Source organism: Lipophrys pholis (genome assembly GCF_963383615.2).
Source record: "Lipophrys pholis genome assembly, chromosome: 12".
Lineage (NCBI taxonomy): Eukaryota > Metazoa > Chordata > Actinopteri > Blenniiformes > Blenniidae > Lipophrys > Lipophrys pholis.
Genome location: NC_137641.1, coordinates 13,913,232 through 13,926,815, shown reverse-complemented (window position 1 = coordinate 13,926,815; position 13,584 = coordinate 13,913,232). Strand labels below are relative to the sequence as shown.

Here is a 13,584-nt window from a genome sequence, read left to right as displayed (position 1 = left end):
TTCAGATTACAATAATTATCAAATGCAAAGCATTATATATATATATATATATATATATATATAAGTGTTGGTCAACATGCATATTACAATTGAGCAGATCACCACGTCTATAGCATTGAAGCGCCTGCCAACATTGGCCAGCTTGATCCAAAATCCTAATTACAAGGACTCCGACTGGTAGTGTCATACAAGTCACGCAACACGAGTGTATGCTAAATGCTTAATTGAATCTCTCACTGCATCTGTGAGGAAGCATCTGCTATTATTTAATCAAGCTCTTTCTTTAATTTGTTGTCCCTCTGTTTGTGTGTGTGTGTGTGTGTGTTTGTGTGTGTGTGTGTGTGTGTGTGTGTGTGTGTGTGTGTGTGTGCGTGCGTGCGTGCGTGCGTGCGTGCGTGCGTGCGTGCGTGCGTGCGTGTGTGTGTGGAGGGGGGGTGTTTCAATGCACACATGCATGAGCCAACATCCTCATGAGTTTGTTTGTGTGTGCAAAGGCCTGTTTGCACTGAGCGTGCGGTTCATTCTTGTTGTCAGTTTAGTAAACAGCTCATGAACCTACATTTTCAGTTCATACCCTGTTGGTTTTGTTCGCATGAGTGTGTCCGTTTGTATTCATTATTCTTCAAAATGGCCTCTTAGCTTAGATACTACAGTGTCCTGCAGGTCTTGGCACCAGTGACCTCGAAACATGGGATTATGTTGGCAATTTATGGTAATGCACTGTTCAGGGAACACACTACCCGCTGTACCCTTCACAGAAGCATTCTTCAGTATAGTAACATTCAGTACCTTTCTGAACATTTTAACTACAATTATGTGACCGAATCAAGCATTTACTGAACTTGATAATGGTAATAATTGCATGTGATGCCTCTAAAAAGTTCCCTGAGACATGTATAAGCAGAAATTAATTAATTTCAGGTATACAATACTACTATGCCATTTAACAGGAACATGTTGGTTGACGACACGATAAAACTAGAACATGCACTCGGTGGAGTGCATACCTTTGCCAGTGCAACCTTGCGGAACCGAGTTAGCATCACTAGCATGTTAGCCATTAGCCATTAGTCAGGTAGCAACATCACCGTGCGAAACACTGAGCGGGGCCACATAGATAAACCACTACCTAGGTCAATGCGCTCACCCTGGTGTTTCTGGATACTTGCCGAACCGAGATTTTCGCTGTGAACCCCGGAGCGGAGTTAGCAGTGTGCTAGCAGGCGCCGGAGCTAATGGGAGCTTCCTTGCTGCAGCCCCGATGAAGACTCCCTCCTCTCCTGGGGAACTGACAGCTCACCGTGGACCTCTGCTGTGTCCATAACAGAGGATATATCTTACCTATCGATCCCAAAATGTAGTCGATCCTTGGATGATGACAGATTATCCCTGAAAATTTCATGCAATTTGGGTCAATTCCGGTCAAACGTTTTGCGTTTTTGCGTAAAAGTTAGTAAAATACACATCCGAACCAATAAATCCATGAATACACATGGCCAAAAACATAACCTTCGACAAACTTTTATTGGCGAAGGTAATAAAAACAGTTTAAGAGCTGCAAACTTCCTTTCTTTTCTGATCTGACTTAGTTGTAGAATTAGCACTAACCAAATTGGTTGCCTCCGCCTCCGCCTCCTCCTCCTGTTTCCTGTTTCCTGGAGGCACACGTCATTGATCTTGAACTAATTCCGTCCTACTGACAGCAACATGAAAGATGTCAGACTGTAAGTAACATTACCATTAGGCTGCAGCCATAGTACCCGTGATGCATTTGCAGCCATAAATAAACATGGCTATGTTTGTAGTTTAACTCTTGTCCCTGCTACCACTTCATCATTTTGTTAATGTATCACATCAATACTAGAATTATGAAGTTGTGTGCACATGATTAAGACAAGTGTAAGTAACTAGTAAAGTAACTCCACCTCTTTTTGAGTCAATGAGTAACTGTAATTACTCATAATAATAATTCTCAGCATTTCACTCAATACAGCTCAATACTGATACAACACTAAAATCTCCCATTTTTTGTTTATCGTTAATCTGTGGTATGTATTTTGCGATCCACTGCAGCTTCTTTGACTCTTTTTCAAACAGCAAGTGACACTCATGTATCTGAATTTGAGAAGAACTTTTGTTACCTGATCTGCTTTGCCTCCAGGAGGGTCACAGCCTGTTTATCCATTATCGCTGTATCAGCAGGAATCAACATAAATAAAGGGCAGTAATGAGCATAAACAGTGAAATTGAAGTTTTTGAAAGGACATTGGTGTTTTCATTGCCGTTTGGTACACAGTGTCTCCTGCTGCTACTTACAGTGCCCTGCCTATTATCATGAGATCAATACTACTTGAGATGAATGTCATTATGGTTATTAGGCCTGTTTGTCTGTATGGTCATGAGAACATTATGCAGGGCAGCATGCATATGCGTGAGTGAGCACACCAGTGTAATCGCTGAGTATCTGCTTGCGCTCTCACTCATGCTTTAAAGAGTATTATGCATGAGCAGCATGCGCGCAGACTGCTGATGATTGGTGATACACCGCTGATGACTGCGGAAATTTAAGAGCCGCTCGTATGGAGAGTGTAGGTGAGTGCTTTCAAGGTGAGAGGGAGAATAAGTGATGGAGAGGACGGAGGGAAAGGGTGAGCAGAGATAAACAGAGGGGAAACGAGATAAGAGAACCACGGACAGTGAGAATGACTCTCAGAAGGATTAACCATGACAAACCCAAAGACAGCAGATACCGATTGCTGCAGCTGAGGAAGCGCTACCTGATGCTACATTGGTATTTCATTAAGATTCCTTAAGACCAAGTAAACTGAAGTCTGATTAAAGCTCAGCGTTTAAGGGATAAAGCTGGAATGTGTTGTCTGTGAACTCAAAGCCTGATAAATCCTGTACCACTGAGCTAAATTAATGTACAAAAATGATAAACAGCATTGCAGCGAGTTACGTTGTTGAACTCCATGACATGTTTCATTGGCATGCACCCACACGGCAGTTTGTTTGTAGTAGCTGTCAACATGGGGAAAGGCCTGTGGTTTTCTGGTTATCCGTCTGGACTCTAAGTCTGTTGTCCTTAATGTAATATTGAAGACATTTTTAAGAATATTCCTCAATCTGACCACAAACATTAAGTCCTGCCTAACCTCTCTGCCTAGACCATACAGTCTTGAATGCCGTCAAGTACTCCAATCCAATATTAGCTTCTTATAGTCAGTAGTTAAGTATTTTTTTAATTTTTTTTATTTATTTATTTATTTATTTATTGTTATGCATTGCTGTGACTTTATGTGTAAGTGTAAACCCAAAAGAAGAAGAAAAAGATGTAAGTTTACATGGAAAAGGCAGAAACATTAAAAAAAATTAGATAGTTGGTGCTGTTAGTTTTTGTATTGACACCACACACGTGCACAGAGAACAAGAGAACAATACGCTATAAACATTAACATTGGTGAGTACACAGACGAAGTTGGCTTACAATAGCAACTTCTATTTTGATCTCTTATTTTATTGCACTGTATCAATCCCCATCGGTAGCAGCCACACAGAGCAGCGCTCAGAGGGAGCCGAGGACCTTGCTCAAGAACCCCCGGTGCATGTTTGGGGAAAACATGCAAACTCCACACAGAAAGGCCCCGGACCATATTTGAATCCGACCTTCTCGCTTCGACAGCACTAACCACTGCACCACCGTGTGGCCCAGAGTATAGCTCTCAACTATAAATTACCAAGTCCCTGAAGAATATGGACTGGGAGTCGTGACACTCTGGAGGCCAACATTGTTGTCATTGTCCATCTACTTGTGCATGTGCAGAACTATTTACAACTGAAAGTTTTCCATTTTCACTATAAAATGGGGCCTCACTCTCGCGGTCGATCTGGTTGCATTTTCATGGTCTAAGGTCAAAGTCCTGATGACCCCACAGATTCCCCTTATTGTTCCATCTGAGAAACACCCATCCGCCTGTTCAACACATGGTAATGTCACTCAGGAATGAACTTTTTGAGAGTCAGAGGTCACTGAGACATCACATATTATTCTTGAGGGCATATCTGACAGAGCCTTCAGAGAATTTCCTCACATTTGGCTTTAAATTTCAATATCACTCAGGAATGATCCAATTTTGTGTTCGAATGTCAGAGGTAAAAGATGCTGTGAATTTGTCCGAAGTGCTGGAGAAAACTTCAGGGTACACCCAGCAGGCCTTCTATGAATGCAACATAGCTCAGCCAAACGTACACTTACAAGAAAAGACCACATTCCTTAAGAGTTTTCACCACTAATGTTATATAAATCTGGACAGACATCAGCGTAAACAGCAACATTGCTGTTTGGCGGAGGTGGTAATGTGTAGTCTGAATCTGACAGCACCCAGCAGCAGTATTGCCAATTTTTATTCTCATATTAGATTTTCTGTTCATGTTTACATCCTGGGTATAAACAATTTACCAGAAGATTGTGCATAAAGACCACCGACAGGAAAATTGAAAGTAAATTGTTAAATGTTTTGATGTCTGACTCACTTAACCGTGTCAGACAAATTCAGAAAGCGCCATTGTACTGAAACTTTGTGCATCAACAAAAAAATCAGTGAATCACTTCAAAGTCTTAATGGTGTTTAAAAAAAAAAATAAATAAAAAAAAAGACGTCAAAGTACAGGCTCAGATTTTGTCCACTTTCTTAAGCCTGAAAGTTCAAAATAGTTAATGGAAAGTGACAAACGGGGTGAGAAAGATGAGAGGAGAAGAGTTTGGAGTTCAAAGCCTGCTACGGATGGAGGCAGATGGCAGGGAGGTCGTGGAGGAGATAGTGGTTGGGGCGGAGATAAAGATAGAGACTGACATGAAGTGGGAGGAGGAGGAAGAGGGAGGGGGTGTGAAGGAAGAGGACGACGAGGGGTGAAAGTCTGAGAGGGCAGTAGAGGCTGGAGGTGAAGAGATATGAGAGAGGACAGAGGTGGAAGGAGAGTGATGGAGCCACAGAGAGGAAGAAGAATCGAATGTGGCAGTGAAGGAGGAGGTCAGAGGATCAGCAATGTGCAGAGGCTCTCAAGGACAGACACAGAAAAAGTCAAACATGTACTGCTTAAGTAGTGCGCTTAAAATACTCCTAATAAATGCTCCTTTCAGCTGGAGGATTATGATTTTACACTCTGACGTTGATAACAGCTTAATGCCATCTAAAGGCAGTCAGAGGAACGTTATGCAGGGAGCGCTCATAAAGTATTAAAGTTTAGAATAAGATCTTCTCCCGCTTTTGATTAAACAGTTGATGTAAGGATACAGTTCAGCACATCTGGTGGACTCATGACCTGCAGAGAAACGGCAGCGATGCCCACTGAGTTCCTGCAAGTCCTCCTCTTTTCCCCTCTCCTCCTCTCGGCTCTTCTTGTCACAAGAAGCACGAGGCCACCGCCCTCGAAAACAACATCAAAGTCACACTGTGTTTGACTTTTTTTCACTTTTTCTCTCCCCAAACATGCAAATATATTTCTATGTAAATAAGTCACATAAACCCATTCAAGAAAACCCGACAGAGAAGGAGATCAAAAGAAAAATGGGCATTTCTCGCCACTGATATGCATACGCACTGAATTATTTTTGGGAGATGTGGAAGGAGAGTGTGGCGCTAGCGGGAATGAAGAGCGCGAGTCGAGGGGCGACGAGCTGAGGACAGAGAGAACAAACAGTGTCAGGTTAATGTTAATGGGGACAAGGATCTTGGTCCATTAAATATAGATGGCTCTGTTATGGGACATGAAATATACATGAATCGCGAGTTTGACAACTGTATCGGCTGTGTGAGGAGCCATGCCTCAGCTGCAGTGAAAACGAAGCGTCAAACGAAGTGTGGGGACACATGTACAAAAAGAGAGATAAGGAAACAGAGAAACATCAGATTCAGACAAGGATCTGGACAGCATTGGATCCCAGGCCAGTGGGGGGATTTATTTATTTATTTATTTATTTTCACTCCTCTCCTGTTCATGGAGCCAGACGTTGTCCTGAGATGGGGATCAATATTTTATTGTTGTCTCTTGTTGTGCTGTGGATTCCCTGTGATTCACTGTTAATCTGAGGTCGTTACTCCTCGTGGCCGGGACAGGCCCCATGGGACTTATCAGCAGAGCAGGCCAGTGACCCCGGTGTCGTGACAAGAGCTCCCATTAGGCCCACATACATCCGTTAACCCGGGAGGTCACGGTCCCCACTGCTTCTCTGACAAGTCAGAAATGGTGTCGAGGTAGTAGAAACCAGGACAAAAGCAACAATACAACTCCAGATAAAGAAGATTTTTTTTAAGGCACCGTTTATCATCCACACAACATTTGTGGACAATTCAAAAAATCACAATAACCAGGGACAACAATCAACAGTATCACTAGTTAGCACTGAAGGCTCATTGCTATTGTCTCATTAATCTTTGCCCGTATGAGACTGATGCATTAATTCCTTTCCAATTCTGTCCACATTGTCTCTATAAAGCAAACCTGTTTGCACATATCTGAGTATGTTGTTCTTTGAATGATACCTGGTTTGTTGGTGGTGGGCACGTTGCTATTTTTGAGGCAGCAGGACCGTGTAGGACAGGATTACGCTGCGGGGCATCGAACGAATTCAAGGAATTCAGAGTAAAATTTTGGTGAGAAGCCTTCCTGGTGGGTTGCTCTGGTGTGATATTAAACTCACAGTTCATTGAAGAGTAACAGCACAGAGTTCTGAATGTTACGAGACTGCTCACATTTCACCATATATGTATGTACACAACCCCCATAATAACATTCATAGCCTGCAGATCTGTGACCCATTTACTGTTTGAGCAGAATTTAGAAACATTTGCTATGTTTTCTTCTAAATCTCCCTATTTTTCTCATAGAATATGAAGAAATAGTTGAGTAGCATTTAATGTTTACAAAGAAAACCCATCCTGGGAAGGATGGGATTGGATCTTTCTGAAGTGATTCCCGACACCTGATATTTTCTATTCACACTTTACTCTTTTCATAGCTTCTGAATCAAGTGCAATTTCTAACTTGAAGTCAGATTCACTTTATCACTCTACCAGTTCTTAAGCATCAAATTCATCTGAACTAGTCATGATATATCAGTATTTTTAGTTTTTTGGGGGTAAAAATATAATTTTAAATCTCTCATATTTTCTTTCTTTGGTATTCTTTAGCATTGGATGACACAAAAACAGGTTTTCTGTGTAGAACAAAACTTGGCTTTCTTTTTGCCTTCTATACACACTACTAAAAATATATATTTTCCCTTGGCTTTATCATCACAATACTTCTTTTGCATTTTTAGCATAATAATCCAAAAATTCCGGACTGCCTACAACTATGATCAAAGGGTTTCCAACTACTCATGTTGTGTTTTTATGAATTTATTAAGTAGAGGCCAAGACAAACATGTTGATGAATTTAAAGGGAAGCGAATAGATTCCATTGACAGTGGCAGCATTATAGCGATGGTCCAGTTCCACGGTGAAGCAGACAGGACCCCCTCGGTCTGGAGGTGTGGTAGAGTGGGAATAATCGACTCTCCGGCTGGGTGGGGTGTTGAGGCGATTGGCACCAGATTGGCTGGCAGAAAGACGATTGGATGGAGATTCATGGTGATGAAATGTATAATCAGGTGACTTTGACAGTGTGAGAATGTGGGAGTGACTTAAAGTCTGCAGAGACAGCCCAACGAACTTATGCGTATTCTGTTCCACAGTATGAAATTCTAATGAGATTAGTCTTTTTGTTGTTGCTAGGATCCAGTGAAACCGCGAAACGCAGGAATATCCTCCACAGACTTCATTTGTTGAGAATGCGCACATCATTATCAATGTTTTTATTCCGGCTCAGTTTAATTGCTGGAAGATGGACTCCTCGGAGGGCAGTGATTAACCTCTGCTGATACTGTTGCGAAGCATTGCCGCCGCCACCAGTGCTCACTCTGCGCCTCCATCTGTTTCCAGTTGCGAGGAACCAGTACGAGCGGATGGGCAGCGATGTCACCATGCAGTGCGGCTCCCTGGGCAATGACGCGTCTGTGTCGTGGAAGGTGAACGGCACAGATGTGAAGGCGCAGCACCGTCTAGAGGGGCCCCGACTGATCCTGACAGAGGTGAACCTGGGCCACAACGGCCTCTACAGCTGCTTCCAGAACCCACACGGAGAGAGGCGCGACACCATCTTCCTCCACATCGGCAGTGAGTTTTTTTTAAACATTTTTTTTATTATTATTATTATCATTTCAGCCCAGCAGAAGATTTCGTTTCAAATAAGTGGTGAATCTTTAATTATCCCAAATTGGAAATGATATGAGTCATTGCAGCAGTGAAGAGTGAACAGAGAGAGAAGAAATAAAAGAAACGCCCTCGGTGTAGTCAGCCATGATGCAATTACAAGTCCCAACAGAAATATATGAATTTTTAATATCAGCAGTTTTGCTCATTTGCATGTGCAAAAAAGTTAAGACAAAAACAACACAGAAAAATATGAAATGTGAGCCATAGGAACTTTTAATTGTATAGCTTTATAGCTCTGTTTATGTTATCCTAAAGGCGGGGGTCTCTGCTATGTTTATATGAATTACTAATTGACTTCTTAAATGGAACTATGTTTGTTTCTACTTGATTGTGGCTTTTTAAAGAAACAGTGCGTTTGTAATTGCTCATTTTCACATTGGGTAAGGATGTCAATGCGAACTTGAAGCATGAAGCCAGTATTGTTCTATGGAGTCGCCTCTATTAGAAATAGCAATGTGTAGTTTATTTTGTTATTTTTTTTATATCCTGCTGAATGTTGTTAAAACCTTTCTTCACTACTCTCCAGTCATTCATTGCTTTTCTTACTGTTCAGGAAAAAATAATTAAGGAATTAGAGGCATCAGTATACAAAGCAATACTTCTGATCCCTTCCTGCTCGACAGTTTTGATTTTCAAAGTTTTTTTTAAATTTCAATTCACTTCTATAATTGAAGGCTAACAGCAGGGTATTTGTCTGCTGGTTTTAAATAACTTAAACGTTTTATCAGCTATATGAATATTTCCAGAGCATCTGTAAGTCATTGAGATTTTGTTCTTGTTTAAAATGTCTACCCCAGAAACAACCATGGTCTTAGAAAGAGAAAGGTTTATTAAAGTGAGAAGCAAATCAACCCCTTGTTGGGTTTATATCAAGGGTGTCAAAGATAAGGCCTGTGGGTCACAACTTGGCAGCAAGAGGATTCAATCAGGCCCACCACACTACGAAGCAGATTGTAGAAATATCAAAGAAAACATTATTTTTTTAACTCTTCTCCTAAGAGCAGCGGACACAACACGACACTGAGACCTGAGTTGAGATATTGGCGATGCTGCCATGAAATATAGCAAACTACCATTAGCCTCAAAGCCATGCTTTCAGGGCGAGTTTGTAAAATCATGCATGATGCAACAGCTGTAGCAACAGTTTTTCTTTGTTAGACATTTCACTCTATTTTGCATCAGAAGGTTCCATTGAAATTGGCTTTATGTTGAAATTGTAGTCATTTTCTGAAGTAGTAATCTTTGCCCCCCAAAAACTCGCGTATACTCTGCACTACAACAAAGAAAAACTTCAACGTTTAAAATCAAAGGTTATCAAGGCACTATTTCACCAGTCCAGCCCACTTGAAATGAGATTGGGCTGTTTGTGGCGCCCTGGGCTAAAATGTGTTTGACACTCCTGGCTGACATGGACAGATCCTGTAGTCAAGTCGGCGTTCAAGTCTTAAACACAACATTCATTTTCAATTGTGTTCAATATGTAACGAGACACTTAGGATCTATTGTGAGAGTTGGTTCCTCCTGCTCAGTGTGGCCGGTTGATTAAATCTGTCGCTGCAGTAATGCGTCATGACCGATGGCTGCCTGTCCACTTCTCAAATGACAAATTTGTGAAAAACAATTTTTAGCCGGCAATGATTTGATGTTTTCTTATTGTCGAAGAAAACACAAGTATATGTAATCTCTGCCTGCCAGAGTTGTCACAAACGAGCGATCACTCTCTGTCGCCCCTTCGATTTGGAGCTGTTTGGATCGAAGGAGTGGAAAACGGTTTAAATTAGATTTCTAAAGGGAATCAGACTGCAGCTTCGAGCTGGCCAGTAGGTGAAATTAGATATCTTTTTGGCATCAATCATGGCGTGGCCACTTCAAAGCGCTGCCAGAAAGTGACAAAGTTTTGATGCACTGCGAAAGTAAAACCTTGATTCATCACTCCTGGAGCGTTAGAATAAAATAAAAAATAAGAAGTGCCGGGACCGGTTTTCCTCATATTCTGACACAACTGTGTTATGGAGACTTCAGGTTCACATCAAAGAAAGGCCGATCTTTTGTTTGACCTCCTCTGTGTTTTGTCAAAATGTTACCACAGTAACGACTCCCAACAAATCCAAATAAATGATCCCGCATTCAAGCCAATACAAAAAGCTCCATTAGATTGGACCGTGTGGGAGAACGTGGCCCCGTTCTGATAGCTGCGAAACCTCGCATGTATCCCCTTGTCAACAGCAGCAACAGCGAGCCAAGCACGCCGCCCATCAAGATTTCATTCCAGCGCTGATATTAAATGCAACATTTCCATGCAAATGTTTGATGAATGAGACTATATGGGAGGTTGACAGTTTGGTTAATCATATCGGCAATGATGAATTACCGAATGCTGAAATAATACAGAATTAATGAGAGTTTTATGTTATGGTAGATTATGTCAGCAGGGCGAATGATGCAATGCATAAACAGACAGGAGTGAGTGTGTGTGTGTGTGTGTGTGTGTGTGTGTGTGTGTGTGTGTGTGTGTGTGTGTGTGTGTGTGTGTGTGTCCTCGCCGGTGGTTCTCTGCAGTGTAATGACACTTAGGTGGTCTCAAACTGTGTGCACGGGTGCGAGAGGGTGGGGCAAACAGACTTGTCCTCATGCAGACACTCATCAGGGGTCAATTATAAGTTTGTGAGAACAATACCTCAGTGGTCTCGCCTGGCACCGAGTGTAATTGCCTAGATAACACTTTGTGTTTTTATGACACATCCAGGAATCACCCACCGGGGCAACGTCGACTTTAATTCTGCATTTTACAGTTAAAAAAGAAAAGAAAATAGACAGATTGTACTCCCTGATTGTCTTTTTCACTCATTCTCCAACTATCCAATCCTCAGTTTGCTTTTACTTTATGGTTTGCCATCTGTCCTCTTTTTTTTTTTTTTTTTTAATAACCATTTTTTAATACCCCCCCTCCCTTTTTTTTTCTTTTTGCCTACATCTTTCATTATGTAATCCACAAAACCGAAATGATGCACAGATACAGTGATAATGACTTCATGACAAGCTGCACTCGTTGTGATTACCGTCATGATGATGGCTTGATTTTATGCAGTGTTTATTACTTACACCAAGGGCTTGTTGCATTTTACCCAGACAGAAGTGTTATCAGGAGAATAGCACAGAGCCATCTGTCTACGCTTTTTAAAATTTGCCTTTCTACCCTTCAAATGTTATAATCTCAGATCCGACTCATTTTATCTTTTTTTTTTTATGCTTTTCTCTCATGTTTTTTTTTGTTTTTTGTTTTTTTTGTTTTTTTTGGATGTCCATTCCTGTTAATTTGATAATTCAGGGTTTGCTTGTGAAATTGAAGTAAAACTGCTGATTTGAATTTGTTGAATGAGCATCTAGATCTAACATTTGTCCTTATCTTGAATGCGTGTGGTCTCAACCATTTTGTGGACACATGTGGATGTTTGGTACAGATGTTCCTTTGGACTCACGAATGGACTGAAGAAAAAGGTTTTTCGAAATTTTGGCACAAACGTTTATCAGTAAAACACGGATTGATGTGATTTTGATGAGTCAAAGCAAACTCAAAGTCAGTCCCAGCGGCTGATGATGTGAACTCGTCGGCTGACTGATTACTTAGTATTGATCAAAGATCCTCCAGCGTCATCATGCTCGTCCCCATGCTGTCTTTCCTAATGCCTCCAGACAATTCTCCAGTTAAGATTGGTAGGAGAATACATTCTATCTCTCTTTTTGACCACTTCTTTTTTTTTTTTTTTTTTTTTTATTCCACCAACCCTTGAATGGAGCTCTTGAAATTTGGCACATGTTGACATGGACTCAATGAATACCTGAGCACAACGTGGTGGTCAGGGGTCACCGCCAGCTCAGCGCGTCTCATTGTCTTGAATGACTTATCTGAATCCTCAAGTCAGAGGGGACGCCTTCATGTTGAGTTGGATGAAATGCGCCGGCCGAGCAACAAGGTCACTTTGAACTCATGTGTGACATATGAGTCTGAAGAGATATTTTCAGCCGTACCTTCAGCGGTTAAGTCGTGATTTATATGCTTTGTGGTCCTTTTTTTTTTATTTTTTTATGAAGCATTTCCTCTGTCCCGGCTGTGGATTCTGTGCCCGCATCTGCCTGGGAGCTTAGCGTTTGGACTGGTTTGCATTCAGAACAGCTGCATCCTATCAAAACATGTCTACCTGTGTTTGCTCGCGCCACGTTCACATCAAACTCACAGTTTGTAATGTGCCAGCACTTCATGCATCTGTGCCCGTCCGGCTTGGACACGTGTGGCAGGATGTTATATGAGCTCGACTCCCAGCAGTCGAGTACCTCCTTGGACACTATCTTCAAAAAAAAAAAAAAACAAGAGGGAGAAATTCACTGGAAGAGAGATAAAAAAAAAAAAAAGTGACAAGCTGATGACAAAATGAAAAAGAAAATGAAAGAGTAGGGCCAGTAAAAATTCATTATAATTTAATAAGCAGGAGGTCATAAAAGTGGAAAAGCTCTGCGGTGAAATACAGCATCCTTTAGTTTGCTGTCACAATGGGGGAAGTTATTGCTGCCCTGCCCTTTTCTGGCTTTGTCCATTCTTGTATCTATTGCTGTCCTCAGTTGGCCGTCAGCTAAGCAATTTATAGCATCGCAGCATGGGCTGCAGCCACCCAGTTACTCAGCCTCCCAGCGAGCGCAGCATCAACTGCAGTGGCTCGTATATCCAGCCAGTCACCCTGATAACCTGTCACCCAGTCAGCAGCCAAACACCCACTCTCCCAGAGTGAAGGCCGTCACTGAGCCAACCTGAAGCTAAAGCACCAGCTGCAGGCAAGTTCAAGCACCAGTGCAAGAGCCCCTACATGATGTTTCTCTGATGAGTCTAGAATTGAACATGACACACGGATATTTTCCTGGTAAGACGTTGTATCATCAGTTATCAGGAATTCATGGAGGAGATTTCTTAGACTCTGGAGAAATGTTATGAAATGTTTTTTTAAGTTAGTTTCTAGCGGTAACAGAACTGAAACCAATTTCAGCGCAACTAAATGCCTCTCATATGACCTGTTCTTCTGAACACAATGTTTATGTCAGATATGACTTGAATGAGTCTTTTCAAATCTGGTTCAGTCATTTACCCACGTCCTAGAAAGATCTAAGTGGAGTGCACTGGTACTCCTTCACTTCCTTACTTGTGATGTATCATGGGTGCTTTGACGAGATGTCAATACATCTGGAATAAATGTTGACTGAATTTAAGGTTAGTGTTTTT

At 41.6% G+C, this 13,584-nt stretch overlaps 1 protein-coding gene across 2 annotated transcripts in view; it reads left to right on the top strand.

Annotated features, from left to right (window-relative positions):
- The window catches only part of cntfr (ciliary neurotrophic factor receptor), a 275,004-nt gene that overhangs the window by 155,627 nt on the left and 105,793 nt on the right, over positions 1–13,584 (top strand). For both annotated transcript variants that reach the window (XM_080477293.1, XM_080477294.1), the window contains one exon: positions 7,983–8,216. In XM_080477293.1, the coding sequence (XP_080333419.1) occupies positions 7,983–8,216 (234 nt within the window). The remainder of the gene's footprint in view (positions 1–7,982; positions 8,217–13,584) is intronic.